The sequence below is a fragment of the Macrosteles quadrilineatus genome, unplaced genomic scaffold, assembly GCF_028750875.1.
Source record: "Macrosteles quadrilineatus isolate MER2022 unplaced genomic scaffold, UCM_ALF_1.0 Scaffold_8__2_contigs__length_117827958, whole genome shotgun sequence".
Taxonomy (NCBI): Eukaryota; Metazoa; Arthropoda; class Insecta; order Hemiptera; family Cicadellidae; genus Macrosteles; species Macrosteles quadrilineatus.
In genome coordinates, this window is record NW_026542601.1 from 4,025,348 (window position 1) to 4,045,663 (window position 20,316).

Sequence of the window (20,316 nt, forward strand, 5' to 3'; positions counted from 1 at the left end):
ATCTTATTATATATAACGTTTAATATAACAGAATGTGTACGGATTTCCATGATAATCCTCAAGGCGTGTGCTGCATGTTTAATCATTTAATCCTTACGCTACACTTTAGAAAAGCTGATTTCATGGTAATCCTTGTGTTGTATACTTTGACCATGCAACAAATAAAGATTTTATTCGCTGTTTAACTAGTAGTTGAATAACATTAATTTTAACGAGAGTGGATAGTGAAATGTTTAAAAATTTATAATAGCTTATACAGGGTGTTAAAAAAGGTGGGGTTTTTATTTACTTAGTGATTTTTTTGGTCAAAATAAATAATATAAATTTTCCAAAATCACTTTATTAACCAGATATTTGCCACTTACTATTTTTTGTATAATTATTTTTGGTTGTTTCAATAGATCTTTATGAAACCTGAAATATATGTTAAAATAGAAAGGACCCATAAACAATATTTACCTAGAGCCAATTCCAAATTTTAAATTGGATCAAGGTGACTTTATTTTCCAACATGGGTTACCTTAACATACATACCAAGTTGCATTAATGTAAATTCAAAGAATCCGAAGATAAAAATTGTTGTGAAAAAAAATACAAAATAACATCTGATTAACAAAGCGATTTAAAAAAAATATTATTATTATTTTTTATTTTTTACCCAAGAAAATACTACATGATTTATTTCCTCACCCTTTTTAGACAACCTGTATAGGCCTATCTATAGATTTATGAAATATAAATTTTAAGCTCTGAAAAAAATATTTGATACGTTTGGATATTTAAAATAAATCCGCATCAAAGCTATAACATATTTAAAAAAAAACATATTTATTATTTTTAGTCAATAAAACAATTAACATATTTTACACGTGTATTAACGCATTTTTATGTAGTTTTTGGTTTATTCTGTCAGGTATATTGAATGAGGCTTTTAATTAAAAATGAAATGTAAAAATATAAGAATAATAAAGCATTAAAGCAATGAGTGTTGGAAAAAATTGTTTGGCTATGGAATAGTCTGACAATTAACATATAACATACTTACATGTTGTCTGATGTATAAATTAGTCCCAATCACAATTTTTACGAACATAAGTTAAATATACTTAACTTGAACTATACTCATTTCCATATTGATTACTTACATTGTATTTATAAATAATCTTTTATTCTAATTTAAATTTAATTTCATGATAAAAACGTTTTTGACGAGAAACATTTTCGTAAATAAACAACAATTGAGGCAACAAGCATTAATTTTTCAGCTGTCTTAACAACGGTATAGAATAAAAATCAGAAATGTTGTTTTAAAGGGAATTTTGTACATAAAGTTAAATTAAAAAATTTTACACAGTGCACCAAAAATAAACTAGACATTGTGTTTGTAAAACCTTCAAAGTCACACCTTTAAATTACAAAGGAAATAAGGTACAAATCAATTATATTACTTTAAAGCTAAGTATTTCCTCTTCCTAATCACAATCGAAGTTTAAGGGTTAATTATTTAAAGAATTTCATCTTCTTATAGGACAGTTGAAAAATGTTGTTTTGCATCTCCCCAAAATAAAATAAAATTATAAAATATACGCCTATATCATGAAGTTAATGTTCCATAATGTTGCAATGCTAAGTAGAGGAGAGTGGAATCGTCTAAGATCTGTCATACTCATAGATTTTTCTCTCACTTAATGACTTAACAAAGTTTCCAGTAAGTGCTAACTACCTCGTTAAAAGTTGTTGAAGTGATCGTTAGCTTTAAGCTTAAACTAACAAAGGAGTAATATTATACATGTGGATGTGTCATGATCTGATGTGCACATAACCTTTAATTTATGACATGGCATAATTTATTATGTGTAGCTTTTTAGTGTGTTTATTTGTTCTTCGTTGCAGGGTAAAACCTAGAATATCATAAAAACAATGAAAATTTGTAGATGTATTTTTAAATGCTGTGTTAGTTGGTTTAGATTCTTTCTGACTGAAAAATGATGTTCAGTGCACATCGTTTTCATTATAATGTAAAAACAATCATAATATTATACAGCAGGCTTGTATATCGGTCTGTATAGAAGTGCTATATATTTATTTTGAGTTTTAATTATAAAAGGTAAAATTTAGAAATTAGCTCGTCCTTAAATCTGTGTTTAGAATTGGTTTGTGTCATATTAAGCGTAATAATTTATATTACTTTCGTGGAGTTTTTTTAGTTACAGTTTTATAACGCATTACGTATACCTGAAGGTATAAGAATGGCAATAGTTCAATCCCAGACAAGAAGTCGAGCTATTTGCTCCAAGACTGGTGATAAACTGGGCCGTTTATCAGCTTAACGGCTCGTAAATGATTTGTATCTTGGGATTATTTTTATAAAAGACTAGACCTATTTGTCTTATTATTAAGAAAAAGACCTGCAAAAAGGTGTATTGTAGTTCGTTAATTTTTTTGGAAAATATTTATGATTAAATATGTGTGTACTACATGTATTTGAAACAATCCCTATCTTCTCAGATTAGTGATGATCACCAAGGAAGACAATTAGTTATACATTTCTTATGTATGTTTTTTATGGACAAAAGTTAAAATTTGAACTAGAAAGAAACGCAGAGTCATGAAAATGTAGTAGTTGAGGGTGTCAGACCATGCAACTACTGTCTGAAAAGAATTGCAAATTTTATTCATCGGGTCACAGCCATTTTTATTATTTTGCCCCAACTATTCTAAGAAAAATCAGAAAGAACCAAATAAAAATGCTATCTTGAAGAATATAGGGAGGTTTTTTTAATCATATCAAGAGGATGGTTATGCATGTAGCTTATAAGTATAACTTTTTTATAGCTCTCTCTTCCTATTTTGGTAAAATATCGGATTATGCTAAAGTATCATGTATCCTAAACTATAAAGATATACTACTAACAAACTAAGACTATTAATAAATATCCGTCAATAACAAACTAGTTCCTCCACATAAAAGTTTAAGGTTCAATTGGCATTAAAAAGACCCTTGACCCTACACTCGCACCCAGGCGAAATAATTTCTGGAAGCTCGCCCAAAAGGAGACGTGGTAAGGGACGGCTCACACCCCTAGACACAAGGAAGGCCATTGAGGAAGGTTTGAAGAAAAATAACTGTTGAGAGGAACGCGGAAGTAAAATATATGAAGAAAAATAACAGTCCATCTTAACATCTATCCTTCCTTGGTAAATGAGTTCAATTGTTGATTTTAATCCGGTTATAACACGAATTTTAAATCACACATTTCCTTATGCTTATTGTTAAGTTAGGCTAGTTCAAACACAATTCAAGTTGTTTTTACAAATTTTAAATTCCCTGACTAGAGTGTCTATGAAAATTTTTGAATTTTTACTATTTATTGAACACCTTAAACCACACAAGATAAAAAGTAAAAACAAAATGATGATTTTAAAAATATTTTAAATATATTATTGATATCTTTTAAGTATATTTTTAATTTTGAATGTGATAAAATTACTTATATCCCTTCTGAAAATGTGAGGTGTGATCATATATTAAGATAACTATTATATCTAATTACATTTTCAAATAGGTAAATATTCATTTTAATTTGTAAATTTTCATGTCAATATCTTCTAAAGATATAGGTAACATGATATGAAATTATGGAGTATTCTTCTCTCTTTCGTAAATTACTTTTACTAAGAACATTTATTGACATTTATGTAATAATGAGAAACATTTTCATCAGAATATAAATAATATATAAACAACTATAATATACAATTTAAAGTTTAAAAGAAAAAGGATCTGAAAGTGTAAGTTACCCTAACTGGCTTCGTTAAGACTTGTACAAGTTGGCCATTACCCTTTGAGTTTCCACAAACTAATTTTACAAGTTCCAAGATGAGACTTTTTATCTTAAATACTAAAGTGTCAGTTTATCATTGAATTTTTTATATCAGTTGTTTAATACAGAAAAAAAATCATAATGAGTTGGTTTTGAATTCCTCACTGTTATTAAATTTCACTTTTCCAACGTGTCTACAACTACACAACGTTTCTGGGAGTGGATAAACCCCTCCTTTTATCAAGTGAAAAGTTTTGTAAATAGTTGTTTTTCAGTAAGCAGTTTTTGTGAATGACCACCTTTTGAGGGCTAATTTAGATTGTAGCATTAGTATTTTTTACTTGATAACGGGAGGAGTTTATCAACCTCTAGAAACGTTGTGTAGTTTTAAACACAAGACACGTTAAAATAATCTATTTAATAATAGTAACGTGTTAAGTAAAGTTATGGAACATTATTAAACACAAGTATAGATAAAACATACTCCATTGGTAAATTTCTCGTAGTTTTGGATCAGCTGACGATAAATTTATTGTTAATTCTACCCAGTGCACTGTAAAGGTCGTGTTTTTGTTTACAATTTGTTTCTTGTTATTTCAGTTACTTTAAACCTCGTTTAGCAAAATACAAAGATGTAATCATACACAATAATTCATCCTCTAGTTATATAACCAATGAGTAAAGCATAAATCATTAAATTAGCCCTAAAATAATAAAAGCTACATTTCGTCGACACTAGTGATCAGTGTCACCAACATAAACTAGACACGAAAAACGCCCTTCAAAATGTATAAATGGATAATAAGTCTACTTGTGTTAGCTATGACAAAACACGTGTTTTAAATAAAGTAATTAAACATTGTTTAAGTACATTTTTAATGAGTAGATGTCATGTGTGAGGGGTTATTAAGGAGGTTTTCACCAAGATTAGTAAGATAAAAGTATCTATAACATGGAATAGTCGTTATCACATTTTAAATGTCTTCTTAGTAGTTTAGAACCCACATTCAGCTCAACATATAAAGAAAACAACCCAAAAATATTGGTGGCTCTAAGGGATTGGGGACCTATCCACAGTAAATGCCATGTGCTAGCTCATTTTTTACTTCCAAAATTTTGTTTTGCTCAGCAGTCATAATAATCTGTCTTGTTTACCATCATTATGTATCTTTTAAACTTTTTAAAATTTTTTATTTTGCTGCAGTCCGCTGCACTTTTCTCAACGTGCTGTTAGAATTCTGATGTAGCTGTTTGAAAAATGTTGTAAGGTAATTTATAGTTCGTATTTATCTTAACTCGCCAATGCTTAAATATCATTCGTTGTTAGGAATATAATTAGGGTAAGACTAAATTTTGTCTGCGATCATATCATTGACTAACCTCTTTAACGCATACAAAAATTAACAGAGTGGTAACATTATTTCAATCTCTCTTCTCTTATGTGGAATGGTCACATACAAAGAGGCACATACGTTTCCAAGTCTTTATTGTTAATTTAGTATCTTGTCAGCATCATTTTCACAAAGTCGGTCGCCAACTGGGTGCCTCCCATCACAGCAGCTCCAAATACTCTAGGTGCTATGAGGTCATCTTCATCTAGAACAGCTCTGGCCGCTTTCAACACTTCTCGGGATTTTACAGACTCGTTTATAATCCTCCAAATTTCCTTAGACTCGACGTCGCTGAACAGTTGAGCATTTTTAAGAGTCTCTATCACCAAAATTTGAGTAAACTTGCCCTCGGCCTCGTTTTTGGAAAGTTTCACTCCATCTCGCGCCAAATTGTTCAATTGGTTGAGTAAGCCTCTCTCGATAGCTATTTTTATCTTGTCATGATCTCCCTAAAAGTTGAAAATAGTAGTTAATTATCTAATAATAACTGCCACTTACTTACGAGTATATTATTTTAATAAACAACGTATACACACTAACTACCTGTATAATATTAGTAAACCATTATGACTCTAAACTTGAGTTTTAGTTTAAACTGGAGAATTAAAAATCAGTTTCCAAGCAAGATTCATTTGCCAATAAATTAGGGTTTTTTATTTATTTATTTGGTTCTTTTAAAGGATGTAATATACACAATTTTTCAATTGTAATAGTCAATGATTGAATTTCAACAGTAATGTTGGACGCGTGATGGTTGTTAATGATTTACAAGAATTGTGTGACATTAATGATAGTTTCGTTGCTTGATAACTGTAACGGAATTGTTTTTGTAGTTAAGATTGCATAATTTGATTGGATGTTAACTGAAATACAAGTTGGTAATATCAGGATAAGTAATATTAAATCATTAAATTAAATGGCTCTATACAAATACTTACACTTCGTAGTTGTTGTGTTGAACTACTGACAGTGAGAAGTAGGATGAAAGCAGAAGCGAATAGGTACTTGTTCATTTTTACCTGAAAATCAAAGCGACAGTCTTCAATTTAACGTGTATTTATCACTAGGTGTGCAGGCTGATTGTAAATATTTTTGGATTTCAAACTAACTAGTATAGGAAGCCTACAATCTAAAAATACAATAATTCAACAAACACCTTTACTAAAATCTAATAACGCAAACTAAAAATGCATATAATCAAAAGTCTTAGTTGTCCTACTTACCAATTGAGGTTGAAACTGATAATGAAACAACAGTTTTTCTTTTTATACCCGACTATTAATTACCGTAGCAATGTGTAAAGTCAAAGAAATAAATTACAATGAACAATAGCTCATTACTATTTTTGTTGGTATCCTAACCTAATCATTGTTCTTAATTAATTATAGATGTTTTAACAGATATTATAATAGCGTTCTAATAATAAAGCATCTCATTCATTGCATTGACTAGTGACACTTAAATAAATATAAAAAATAAATACCATTAATTTGGTTAATTTATCAAATTAATTAATTAATAAGTGCGTTATTGTTATCTGTAATTTTAAATCAAATTCGTTTTGTCAAAAATATTCAAATTTCAAAATATTGAAATTAAGTTTTGTGAAAATATAATGTTAACAAAAATGCATATAAATAATCGAAATGTCATATAACATTGATTTTCACGTTCCATGTTCCACATTCTAGGACACTAGTCTCTTACCCACAACGTTTTTACACTTTGTCAAGGCTAACCCTAGATTGACATGACACTATCACATTGATTAAATATGATAGGAAACATTTTAACTCTGGATCTTGGTGTGTCAAAAAGTTGCTATTGTAGATTTTAGTTTTTAGAATCTAAAAACAATTGGTTGTATTTTAAAAATAAATCTTATTTACTTACTGATGGGGTGTCACAAATCTCAGTAGTTTTTTTTGCCTCGTAGATTGGCTTCCTCCACTTTTCTCTATCCTCCATCCGGATTTCTCCTCTGTATTGGATCACATCTCCGTTGACTGGTCATACCATCTTAATGTAGGCTTACCCAATGGGCCCTTCCTCTCTCCAAAATACATCACTTTAAAAATAAATAGGTTAACTTAAATAAAAAAAGTGACTTTACCCATGGAACTTAATCGAAAATGAAATTGATTATAAAATTGATGGGTAAATTTGCATTTATTTTCGTTATAGGCAATAAATGCTCAATCATTTTTCAAATACAACATTAGACGGGAAATTTTCAATTAGATATAAATAATTTAACCAAATAACGATTTACTATAAAATATGTTATAAATGTTTAAAAGAAGAAGATAGGATAGTATAAGTAACCGTAACTGGTCTCGTTAAAACTTGTAGAAGCTGGTTATTACGGCTTGAGCTTTTCCACCAACTAATTAAACATTTATCCAGTTTTAAGATGGGACTTTTGATCCTATCCTAATAAAGTGGAGGTAATTGTTTTATCTGATAAAATTAGTTATTCAATATAATCGTAGGATGATAAAATAAAAACACAATTTCGTAAACATATTTGGTTATACCGTGATACGAAATATCAAAATTTTTAGTTGTAACATGGGGTAGAATAAGGCAAAGCTAGGCAGGTTTGCCTAGTCGTAAAACTAAAAATCGTGATATTTCAGTCACCTTTTATTCGATATTTTTGAACTTGGAGTGGTTTGATAGTTAAAATGAATTTGAAAGTTTAAACGTTAAATGTAAGCATTCATGACATTATTTTTTTATAAAACCAGTTATTTTCTGGTAATGTAAATTTAACAAATGAGGATGAATGCAATTTTGAAATTTTAAATTGGATCAAGGTAACTTGTTTTTTTACGTGGATCTCTTCTACCTTACAAACATATAAAGTTTCATAAAGATTGGCTTAAACGATCAAAAGATAACATTTTAATCCAAAAACGTACAATATCTGATTTACGAATTGATTTTGGAAAACATTTATTCTAAATTTTCTCTTTATTTTGACCCAGGGAATCATTTCGTAAATTATGCATCCACCGTTTTTCAACACCCTGTATACCCATCAATGGTAATTACGTGAGTACTTGGCACATAAAAACGTCATAAGTAATAAGTAATTAACGTTTTTAATTCGGGTTTTCTCATCTCGGTCTACCAAATACAAAAGTAAATACACAAATAAGAGAGAGACACGTGTGAAAGTAAAATAAATCAGATTAAAAACAAACTAATAAACACGGATGATTACAAAATTATCTTCAAACTATGAGGGTCACTGGCCCAGAGCCCTTATCATACATTAAGCTCGGTTAAGGGAAAGCAAAACTTCAGATTGAGCTCTTCAAAATAACAGCATCACAATAGAAAATCTAAGATCACAAAATATTTGTTCACAAAAGAATTCTTTTCAAATTAACGATAAGAGAACAACACTTATATAATGGAGCCCATTTTTTTTATTCATGCAAATCACTTTGAATAAACAAAGAGATGGTGCATAATAGAACATAATAAAGCATGGAAAGGGTGCATAATAATCCCTTAAACACTATAATCCATGCAACACAAATCTTTACTCCCTGAAGAGCAAAAAGTCTTTTTCACCACACTATGATGTTTTTGGCTGTATTACATACGTTAATTGGTGGCTGAAAGTTACGTTTTGCTGGTCATGCCAGCTGTCGCCAATTTGGGGACCGAGCAGGTTTTTACAGGCCGGGGTCGCAAAATCAGCTGTCCGCTTACTTACTTAAAACATGAATGCGTTTTAAATACACAATCAAAATCCATAGCATTGCAATATAGAATTGTGTTATTGTCACCGTTGCCTAGCAACTATTTATTTATGTTTTTGCTGATTCCTCAAATTATTTCTTCACATAACCTTAAAGTTGTAGTTGTGTTGACTATCAGAGTGCATTATTATAGTGGTGAATAGTGGTAATAGGGTAAAGTGTGGTGAAAAATAGCGTTCTTACCACGGACCGAAATGGTTTTGCAGCTCTCGATCGATTTAAAAACTATCTCGAGCCGGCAAAACCTCATTTTCGGCCCTAGGTACGAAATATACTATTTAGTACCCAGGGAGGTAAAGTCAGCTGTTGTAAACAGTTTGTTAGTTAATGAAGAGCAAAAACCTTTTTGGTACCCAGGGAGGTAAAGTTAGCTGTTGTAAACAGTTTATTAGTTAATGCTGCAATGTGACTACCAATATAGTTCATCACATGGACAAAAAGTGTCTTTTCGACTCTCGCTCGTTTTCCTGAAACCTGAGCTCGGGTCGAAAAGAGTCACTCATAGTGAGGAAAATATTTTATTACCAGTTACAACAATTGTTCAAATCTAGCCTCGTACAAAGTGAAGGTCAGATACAAATACACATTGGTTTTCAAAACTTTATTGTTTATTTAGTACCTTGTCAGCATCATTTTCACAAAGTCGGCTGCTAGCTGTGCAGCTCCCATTAAAGTAGCTCCAACTACTCTAGGAGCTATTTCTTCATCATCTGCTATAAGAGCTCGGGCTGCCTTGAAAACTTTTCGGGATCTGACAGAATCGTTCATAATTTTCCTCATGTCACTTTCTTTGACCTGTTTGAATAAGGGCATATTTTTGATAGCCTCCATTGCCACAATTTGTCTGATGGTACCATTGAAATCCTGTTTGCAAAGTTTTACCCCCATGTTGTCTAGATCACGCAATCCAGCCAGTACACCTCTTTGAAGACCGGATATCAAACCTTGATTTTGACTCTCATTTTGAATCTAAATTTGAAAAGAGACGCGTAAAAACATTAAACAATTTGCACATACCTTATTGTATATTATTTAGATGAAGATGGACCTAATGAAATGTACACAAAAGAAACAAATTATATTTGGATAGTATTAGAGAAACATTAGGTCTCAAAACTCACCCCCATGTTGTCTTGATCACGAAATCCAGCCAGTGTACCTCCTTGAAGACCGGACATCAAACCTCCATTTTGACTCTCATTTCGAACCTAAATTTGAAAAGAGACGCGTAAAAACATTCAATAATTTGCACATACTTATTGTATATTATTTAGATGAAGATGGACCTAATGAAATGTACACAAAAGAAACAAATTATATTTGGATAGTATTATAGAAACATTAGGTCTCAAAACTTTAGGTTTTATTTTAAAATAAAGACTTAAAATATCAGTCTATAAACTTCACAAACATATATTGAGATGGTTACTCGTCATTTCCAAGTAAATATCAGCTTATTTCCTTATTGAGACCATCTATCCATTCCTACTTCATGATGGATATATATTGCAGAAATTAGCCAATTTCTTTGATAAAACGGGATCTTTCGAATTTCTTTAGGCAGATACTTGCAAATATAACTAAAACTAAAACACTACTCATACAGACACACCATTACGGGTATAGAAACTAAAATTATTTTTTCCCTCTAACCTGTGGCTTTATATAATAACACAAATACTACCTCAGGAATTTCAATATTATTAACAACGCATTGTCTGTTATAGCAAAAGTTTTTAAGTAATTCAATTCTATATGTTTAATCTTTTTCTTTATAATTATTCTTCATAATTTATAAATCAAATTCAGTTACTAAGGAAAGAAGTTTTTGAATCCGAAATATTTTTTTTTCAAGTTGTTCTTAAAAAGTAGTGAATAAAATTCCTTAGATTTTAAGTTTGTCATAAATTTATTATTCTTTCTCATTAAAACAGACAATACTTGCGTTGTTTGTTACGTTGGAATTGTGTTTTTTTAATTCTATATAAATTTTGGGTTATATGAATATTGGTTTTTGCCCGATAAATAGTTTTTCCCTATTTTAATGTAGGTTCGCATATTTCAAATGATCGTTTACTCAAATATCCCGACTCATTGCTATTTGAAGGGTGGCTAAATTAAAAGATTTAGTTAAGTAGTTATGGATACAAAATACTTACTTTTCGTCGTTGTTGTGTTGAACTATGCACAGTGAGAAGAAGGATCAACCCGGCAGTTAATAGTGAAATGTTCATATTGTTTTTCCGAAGGAATATCTAGCAGACAGTGTCAGTTTCTTTTCCCTAAAAGAAATAAATATAGTTGATTAAAAAAAAACCTCCGGATCACTCCATTACAAATGTAAACTATTTTGGTTAATAACAGGATTTGGACCCGGGTTCATGTACCCTACGCTGAAAGCTAGTTCAGTCACGGTCGGCTTTTCGTATTAATTAAGAATGAAATAGAGGTCGTCCAGAGGTCAAAAACTCAACAAAAAATATGTAATCTACAGACTTCTCTATTGTCATCCAATGAAGAAAATAAAACATGCGATTGGAATTTCATCGATTTGTTTTGATTTTGTTAATATTTCGTTATTATTTCGTCACCAGCATGGCTACCCATAATGCCCATGTTAGTGTTTTAAATATTGGAATTAGTATTTTGTGCTTTTTTTGCCTATTTTAATTTAAAAAGGGATTCTGCACATCTACAGGAAACTGTCTTTCTTTCAGTGTGTGGAGATTTTCCCTACGTTGCAAATGAGCTGATAAAAAAGGTTTTAAAGAAACATGCTTGCCTATTAATATATAGATAACTCAATATGTTGCACAGATATGCCTCCATTCTCAATATTAAGTACCTAGAGCCCAACATCTCAATAATGAATTTACATTAACAAGAATACTTTAACATATTTACATGCAATATAACGTATTACACATAAAAGAGTAAAAAAATGCCTGGATTTTAATTTAGCCAATGAAGTCAAGTTATTTTAGGTAAAAATACCCCTCTACCTGGAACTACTCCCTAAGTGGTAAAACTTTGCACATAACATATCGAAAATCAACATACGTGCATGCTGTGCATTTTCCAAGATGGCGGCCAATTTTCACAAAAACACAATTTATCTCTCTCCCTGTAGCAGCAAACCTAGGTACTCATTAAACCTAATGTTATTTAATAGATTTAATTGAAAATTAAATCAGGCAAATTGAATTCACTTAAACTGCAGGTTTGCTGTGGCGGGAGTATTTTACAATAGCTATGTATATTTTTCATGTTACGTTTAAATTCTAAACATTGCTGTTAAGGGATTTTTCCCGCAGCAGGGTTACTAAAATGTAATAATTTGTTGGTTGGAAAAATTAAACTGACAGATATTAAACAAAATTAATAAAAACTGATATCAATAGCTTTTAGAGATAGGGCAAATATGGTGCGGACTAAAAGATGCATTTTTGTGTCTTCTTTAACTTTTTTGTGAACTAGATTTCTGAATTTCCAACGGTTTGTGAAATATGGGCAAAAAAGTACAAATCGGCCACCATTTTCCAAGATGGCGGCCGTAGCACAGCATGCTCGAATGTTGATGTTTAATACCTTGTTACTCAGTACTAGTACTACACATGTGCAAGGTTTCGCCCCTTAGGGAAATTTTCCACCTAAAACCCTAACATGAATGGACTAATATACGAAAACCTTCAATCTTAGACGAAAAAATAATAAACTACACTTTCACTAATTACTAGTTATACAAACTTTAAATGCAAACAGTTGAACCTAAATTTTAGTCGTGTTACTTACCAATTATTTAAGTGATAAAAAACCCATAATCTTTTCATTTTATAGGTACCCGACTATTAACTATCACAGCATAATGTAATTAGTATAATATATGAATTATAATGAACAATAGATCGTTAATATGTGTTAGCTGTTTGTATCTTAACCTTTTCGATGTTATTATACAATTATTTTTGTGAATTTTTAATGCATTAATCATTGCGTACCAATAAGAAAAGATATTAGATATAGCATTTGAACACAATAAAAATGTACTATAAAATATGTTATAAATGTTTAAAAGAAGAAGATAGGAAAGTATAAGCAACCATAACTGGTCTCGTTAAAACTTGTAGAAGCTGGTTATAACCGCTTGAGCTTCCACCAACTACTTTAACATTTATCCAGTTTTAAGATGCGACTTTTGATCCTATCCTAATAAAGTGAAGGTAATTATTTTAATTTTATAAAATTAGTTATTCAATAAAATCGTGGGATACTAAAATGAAAACAAAATTTTATAAACTTATTTGGTTATACCATGATACGAAATATCACAATTTTTAGTTGTAACATGGGGTAGAATAAGGCAAAGCTAGGCAGGTTTGCCTAGTCGTAAAACTAAAAATCGTGATATTTCAGTCACCTTTTATTCGATATTTTTGAACTTGGAGTGGTTTGATAGTTAAAATGAATTTGAAAGTTTAATTTTTAAATATAAGCATTCATGACATAATTTTTTATAATACCAGGTATTTTTCGGTAATGTAAATTTAACAAATGAGGATGAATGCAATTTTGAAATTTTAAATTGGATCAAGGTAACTTGTTTTTTCACTTGGATCTCTTCTACCTTACAAACATATAAAGTTTCATAAAGATTGGCTTAAACGATCGAAAGATAACATTTTAATCAAAAAACGTACAATATCTGATTTACGAATTGATTTTGGAAAAACGTGTATTCAAAATGTTCTCTTTATTTTGACCCAGGGAATCATTTTGTAAATTATGCATCCACCGTTTTTCAACACCCTGTATACCCATCAATGGTAATTACGTGTGTACTTGGCAAATAAAAACGTCATAAATTATAAGTATTTAACGTTTTTAATTCGGGTTTTCTCATCTCGGTCTACCAAATACAAAAGTAAATACACAAATAAGAGAGAGACACGTGTGAAAGTAAAATAAATCAGATTAAAAACAAACTAATAAACACGGATGATTACAAAATTATCTTCAAACTATGAGGGTCACTGGCCCAGAGCCCTTATCATACATTAAGCTCGGTTAAGGGAAAGCAAAACTTCAGATTGAGCTCTTCAAAATAACAGCATCACAATAGAAAATCTAAGATCACAAAATATCTGTTCACAAAAGAATTCTTTTCAAATTAACGATAAGAGAACAACACTTATATCATGGAGCCCATTTTTGTTTATTCATGCAAATCACTTTGTATAAACAAAGAGATGGTGCATAATAGAACATAATAAAGCATGGAAAGGGTGCATAATAATCCCTTAAACACTATAAACCATGCAACACAAATCTTTACTCCCTGAAGAGCAAAAAGTCTTTTTCACCACACTATGATGTTTTTGGCTGTATTACATACGTTAATTGGTGGCTGAAAGTTACGTTTTGCTGGTCATGCCAGCTGTCGCCAATTTGGGGACCGAGCAGGTTTTTACAGGCCGGGGTCACAAAATCAGCTGTCCGCTTACTTACTTAAAACATGAATGCGTTTTAAATACACAATCAAAATCCATAGCATTGCAATATAGAATTGTGTTATTGTCACCGTTGCCTAGCAACTATTTATTTATGTTTTTGCTGATTCCTCAAATTATTTCTTCACATAACCTTAAAGTTGTAGTTGTGTTGACTATCAGAGTGCATTATTATAGTGGTGAATAGTGGTAATAGGGTAAAGTGTGGTGAAAAATAGCGTTCGTACCACGGACCGAAATGGTTTTGCAGCTCTCGATCGATTTAAGTTCTCGACTTCGTCTCGAACTTAAAAACTATCTCGAGCCGGCAAAACCTCATTTTCGGCCCTAGTTACGAAATATACTATTTCGTACCCAGGGAGGTAAAGTCAGCTGTTGTAAACAGTTTGTTAGTTAATGAAGAGCAAAAAATCTTTTTGGTACCCAGGGAGGTAAAGTCAAGCTGTTGTAAACAGTTTATTAGTTAATGCTGCAATGTGACTACCAATATAGTTCATCACACTGATAAAAAGTGTCTTTTCGACTCTCGCTCGTTTTCCTGAAACCTGAGCGCGGGTCGAAAAGAGTCACTCATAGTGAGGAAAATATTTTATTACCAGTTAGAACGATTGTTCTTATCTAGACTCGTACAAAGTGAAGGTCAGATACAAATACACATTGGTTTTCAAAACTTTTTTCTTTATTTAGTACCTTGTCAGCATCATTTTCACAAAGTCCGCTGCTAGTTGTGCAGCTCCCATTAAAGTAGCTCCAACTACTCTAGGAGCTATTTCTTCATCATCTGCTATAAGAGCTCGGGCTGCCTTGAAAACTTTTCGGGATCTGACAGAATCGTTCATAATTTTTCTCATATCACTTTCTTTGACCTGTTTGAATAAGGGCATATTTTTGATAGCCTCCATTGCCACAATTTGTCTGATGGTTCCATTGAAATCCTGTTTGCAAAGTTTTACCCCCATGTTGTCTAGATCACGCAATCCAGCCAGTACACCTCTTTGAAGACCGGATATCAAACCTTGATTTTGACTCTCATTTTGAATCTAAATTTGAAAAAAAAGCGTAAAAACATTAAACAATTTGCACATACCTTATTGTATATTATTTAGATGAAGATGGACCTAATGAAATGTACACAAAAGAAACAAATTATATTTGGATAGTATTAGAGAAACATTAGGTCTCAAAACTCACCCCCATGTTGTCTTGATCACGAAATCCAGCCAGTGTACCTCCTTGAAGACCGGACATCAAACCTCCATTTTGACTCTCATTTCGAACCTAAATTTGAAAAGAGACGCGTAAAAACATTCAATAATTTGCACATACCTTATTGTATATTATTTAGATGAAGATGGACCTAATGAAATGTACACAAAAGAAACAAATTATATTTGGATAGTATTATAGAAACATTAGGTCTCAAAACTTTAGGTTTTATTTTAAAATAAAGACTTAAAATATCAGTCTATAAACTTCACAAACATATATTGAGATGGTTACTCGTCATTTCCAAGTAAATATCAGCTTATTTCCTTATTGAGACCATCTATCCATTCCTACTTCATGATGGATATATATTGCAGAAATTAGCCAATTTCTTTGATAAAACGGAATCTTTCGAATTTCTTTAGGCAGATACTTGCAAATATAACTAAAACTAAAACACTACTCATACAGACACACCATTACGGGTATAGAAACTAAAATTATTTTTTCCCTCTAACCTGTGGCTTTATATAATAACACAAATACTACCTCAGGAATTTCAATATTATTAACAACGCATTGTCTGTTATAGCAAAAGTTTTTAAGTAATTCAATTCTATATGTTTAATCTTTTTCTTTATAATTATTCTTCATAATTTATAAATCAAATTCAGTTACTAAGGAAAGAAGTTTTTGAATCCGAAATATTTTTTTTTTCAAGTTGTTCTTAAAAAGTAGTGAATAAAATTCCTTAGATTTTAAGTTTGTCATAAATTCATTATTCTTTCTCATTAAAACAGACAATACTTGCGTTGTTTGTTACGTTGGAATTGTGTTTTTTTAATTCTATATAAATTTTGGGTTATATGAATATTGGTTTTTGCCCGATAAATAGTTTTTCCCTATTTTAATGTAGGTTCGCATATTTCAAATGATCGTTTACTCAAATATCCCGACTCATTGCTATTTGAAGGGTGGCTAAATTAAAAGATTTAGTTAAGTAGTTATGGATACAAAATACTTACTTTTCGTCGTTGTTGTGTTGAACTATGCACAGTGAGAAGAAGGATCAACCCGGCAGTTAATAGTGAAATGTTCATATTGTTTTTCCGAAAGAATATCTAGCAGACAGTGTCAGTTTCTTTTCCCTAAAAGAAATAAATATAGTTGATTAAAAAAAAACCTCCGGATCACTCCATTACAAATGTAAACTATTTTGGTTAATAACAGGATTTGGACCCGGGTTCATGTACCCTACGCTGAAAGCTAGTTCAGTCACGGTCGGATTTTCGTATTAATTACGAATGAAATAGAGGTCGTCCAGAGGTCAAAAACTCAACAAGAAATATGTAATCTACAGACTTCTCTATTGTCACCCAATGAAGAAAATAAAACATGCGATGGAATTTCTTCCATTTGTTCTGATTTTGTTAATATTTCGTTATTATTTCGTCACCAGCATGGCAACCCATAAGGCCCATGTTAGTTTTTTTAAATATTGGAATTAGTATTATGTGCCTTTTTTGCCTATTTTAATTTAAAAAGGAATTCTGCACATCTACAGGAAACTGTCTTTCTTTCATTGTGTGGAGATTTTCCCTACGGTGCACACGAGCTGATAAAAAAGTTTTAGAGAAACATGCTTGCATATTAATATATAAATAACTCAATATGTTGCACAGATATGCCTCCATTCTCAATATTAAGTACCTAGAGCCCAACATCTCAATAATGAATTTACATTAACAAGAATACTTTAACATATTTACATGCAATATAACTTATAACACATAAAAGAGTAAAAAAATTCCTGGATTTTAATATAGCCAATGAAGTCAAGTTATTTTAGGTAAAAATACCCCACTACCTGGAACTAAGTGGTAAAACTTTGCACATAACATATCGAAAATCAACATACGTGCATGCTTTGCATTTTCCAAGATGGCGGCCAATTTTCACAAAAAAAAACAATTTATCTCTCTCCCTGTAGCAGCAAACCTAGGTACTCATTAAACCTAATGTTATTTAATAGATTTAATTGAAAATTAAATCAGGCAAATTGAATTCACTTAAACTGCAGGTTTGCTGTGGCGGGAGTATTTTACAATAGCTATGTATATTTTTCATGTTACGTTTAAATTCTAAACATTGCTGTTAAGGGATTCTTCCCGCAGCAGGGTTACTAAAATGTAATAATTTGTTGGGTGGAAAAATTAAACTGACAGATATTAAACAAAATTAATAAAAACTGATATCAATAGCTTTTAGAGATAGGGCAAATTTGGTACGGACCAAAAGATGCATTTTTTGTGTCTTCTTTAACTTTTGTGTGAACTAGATTTCTGAATTTCCAACGGTTAGTGAAAAATGGACAAAAAAGAAAAAGATCTGCCTCCATAATACCAAGATGGCGGCCGTAGCACAGCATGCTCGAATGTTGATGTTTAATATCTTGTTACTCAGTACTAGTACTACACTTGTGCAAGGTTTCACCCCTTAGGGAAATTTTTTCCACCTAAAACCCCAACATGAATGGACTAATATACGAAAACCTTCAATCTTAGACCAAAAATAATAACCAACACTTTCACCAATAACTATTAATACAAACTTTAAATGGAAATAGTTGAACCTAAATTTTTGTCGTGTTACTTACCAATTATTTAAGTGATGAAAAACCTATAATCTTTTCATTTTATAGGTACCCGACTATTAACTACCACAGCATTATGTAATAAGTATAATATATGAATTATAATGAACAATAGATCGTTAATATTTGTTAGCTGTTTGTATCTTAACATTTCGATGTAATTATAAAATTATTTTTGTGAATTTTTAATGCATCAATCACTGGGTACCAATAAGAAAAGATATTATATATAGCATTTGACCAAAATAAAAATTTACCATAAAATTTTGTTATAAATGTTTAAAAGAAGAAGATAGGAAAGTATTAGCAACCGTTACTGATCTCGTTAAAACTTGTAGAAGCTGGTTATTACCGCTTGAGCTTTTCCACCAACTAATTTAACATTTATCCAGTTTTAAGATGCGACTTTTGATCCTATCATAATAAAGTGAAGGTAATTATTTTCATTTTTTCGTTTTTTTAAATTAGTTATAATACTTTCTGGGATAGAAAAAGGAAAACACGATTTCGTAAACTTATTTGGTTATACCATGATACGAAATATCACAATTTTTAGTTCTAACATGGGGCAGAATAAGGCAAAGCTAGGCAGGTTTGCCTAGTCGTAAAACTAAAAATCGTGATATTTAAGTCACCTTTTATTCGATATTTATGAACTTGGAGTTGTTTGATAGTTGAAATGGATTTGAAAGTGTAATTGCTAAATAAAAGCATTCATAACATTAATCTTTTTTATAAAACCAGGTATTTTCTGGTAATGAAAAATTTAACAAATTATAATGGCTGCCATTTTTTAAATTTTTAATTTATTGGATCAAGGTAACTGGTTTTTTCACTTGGATCTCTTCTACCTTACAAATATATAAAGTTTATAAAGATTGGCTTAAACGACCAAAAGATAACATTTTTATCCAAAAACGTACAATATCTGATGTACGAATTGATTTTGGAAAAACATTTAATCTTAATTTTCTCTTTATTTTGACCCAGGGAATCATCACGTAAATTATGCATCCACCGTTTTTCAACACCCTGTATATCCATCAATGGTGTTTACGTGTGTACTTGGCACATAAAAACGTTATAAATTATAAGTATTTAACGTTTTTAAGGCCGGTTTTCTCATATCGGTCTACCGAATACAAACATAAATGCACAAACCAGAGAGAGACACATGTGAAAGTAAAATAAATCAGATTATAAACAAACAAATAAACACAGACAAAATTATATTTCCTAAAGATCACTACTCAAATTATGAGGGTCACTCGGCCTGAGCCTTTAGCATACATTGAGCTTCATTTAGGATTTGCTCAACTTCAGATTGAGCTCTTTGAAATAACAGCACACAATAAATCTAAGATCACAAAATATCTGTTTACAAAATAACTCTTTCCAAATTAACTATGAGGGAACAACACTTAAATCATGGAGCCCATTTTTTTATCCATGCAAATCAGTTTGTTTTTAGTTCATTATTTGTGGTGGATGGTTTAAGGGATTATTATGCATCCTCTCCATTATGATTAGTAAAAACGTTAATGTTTTTATGACGTTTCGAGACCTGGAATATTGACAAGCAGTAATTACATATTTAATGTTAGCTTTGTGGTTCAGAATCTACATGTAGCTCAACATATCAACAAAACAACCATACCAACTCATAGTTGAGGAGAGCCAATCCCATTTTGGATACCTCTATACAAGAATCGCAATGTAATTTTCTTTTTACCTCAACAAATTTTCTTTGACTGAAAAAAAAACATAGTTACCCTATGTATTTTTCTTTCAAATATTCATCTGCTGCACTCTATATAGTATATTACGTTACTAGTCCTGAAAATAAGTTTTTACCGGACGAGTGTGGGGATTACCATACGAGTCCGGTACACACATTTTGGACGAGTAACGTACGATAGTTTACGCCATACTACTAAATCCGTACAAATCCTTATATAT

The 20,316-nt window shown here is 30.9% G+C and overlaps 3 protein-coding genes across 3 annotated transcripts; all 3 read right to left on the reverse strand.

The window, feature by feature from the left end:
• Positions 1-5,293: 5,293 nt before the first annotated feature.
• LOC129001680 (uncharacterized) lies at positions 5,294-6,490 on the reverse strand. The gene is made up of 3 exons (XM_054429070.1): positions 6,439-6,490; positions 6,154-6,234; positions 5,294-5,664 (listed from the first exon to the last, which is right to left on the reverse strand). The coding sequence occupies exons 2-3, from the start codon at positions 6,226-6,228 to the stop codon at positions 5,320-5,322; spliced, it is 420 nt and encodes a 139-aa protein (XP_054285045.1). The 5' UTR covers positions 6,229-6,234; positions 6,439-6,490; the 3' UTR covers positions 5,294-5,319.
• A 3,087-nt stretch (positions 6,491-9,577) lies between these two features.
• LOC129001794 (uncharacterized) lies at positions 9,578-12,739 on the reverse strand. Its single transcript, XM_054429237.1, has 4 exons — positions 12,679-12,739; positions 11,151-11,273; positions 10,113-10,199; positions 9,578-9,960 (listed from the first exon to the last, which is right to left on the reverse strand). Exons 2-4 carry the CDS (start codon positions 11,223-11,225, stop codon positions 9,604-9,606), a joined length of 519 nt encoding a protein of 172 aa, XP_054285212.1. The 5' UTR covers positions 11,226-11,273; positions 12,679-12,739; the 3' UTR covers positions 9,578-9,603.
• A 2,442-nt stretch (positions 12,740-15,181) lies between these two features.
• LOC128999492 (uncharacterized) lies at positions 15,182-16,858 on the reverse strand. The gene is made up of 3 exons (XM_054426051.1): positions 16,730-16,858; positions 15,690-15,776; positions 15,182-15,538 (listed from the first exon to the last, which is right to left on the reverse strand). Exons 1-3 carry the CDS (start codon positions 16,802-16,804, stop codon positions 15,182-15,184), a joined length of 519 nt encoding a protein of 172 aa, XP_054282026.1. The 5' UTR covers positions 16,805-16,858.
• Positions 16,859-20,316: the final 3,458 nt, after the last annotated feature.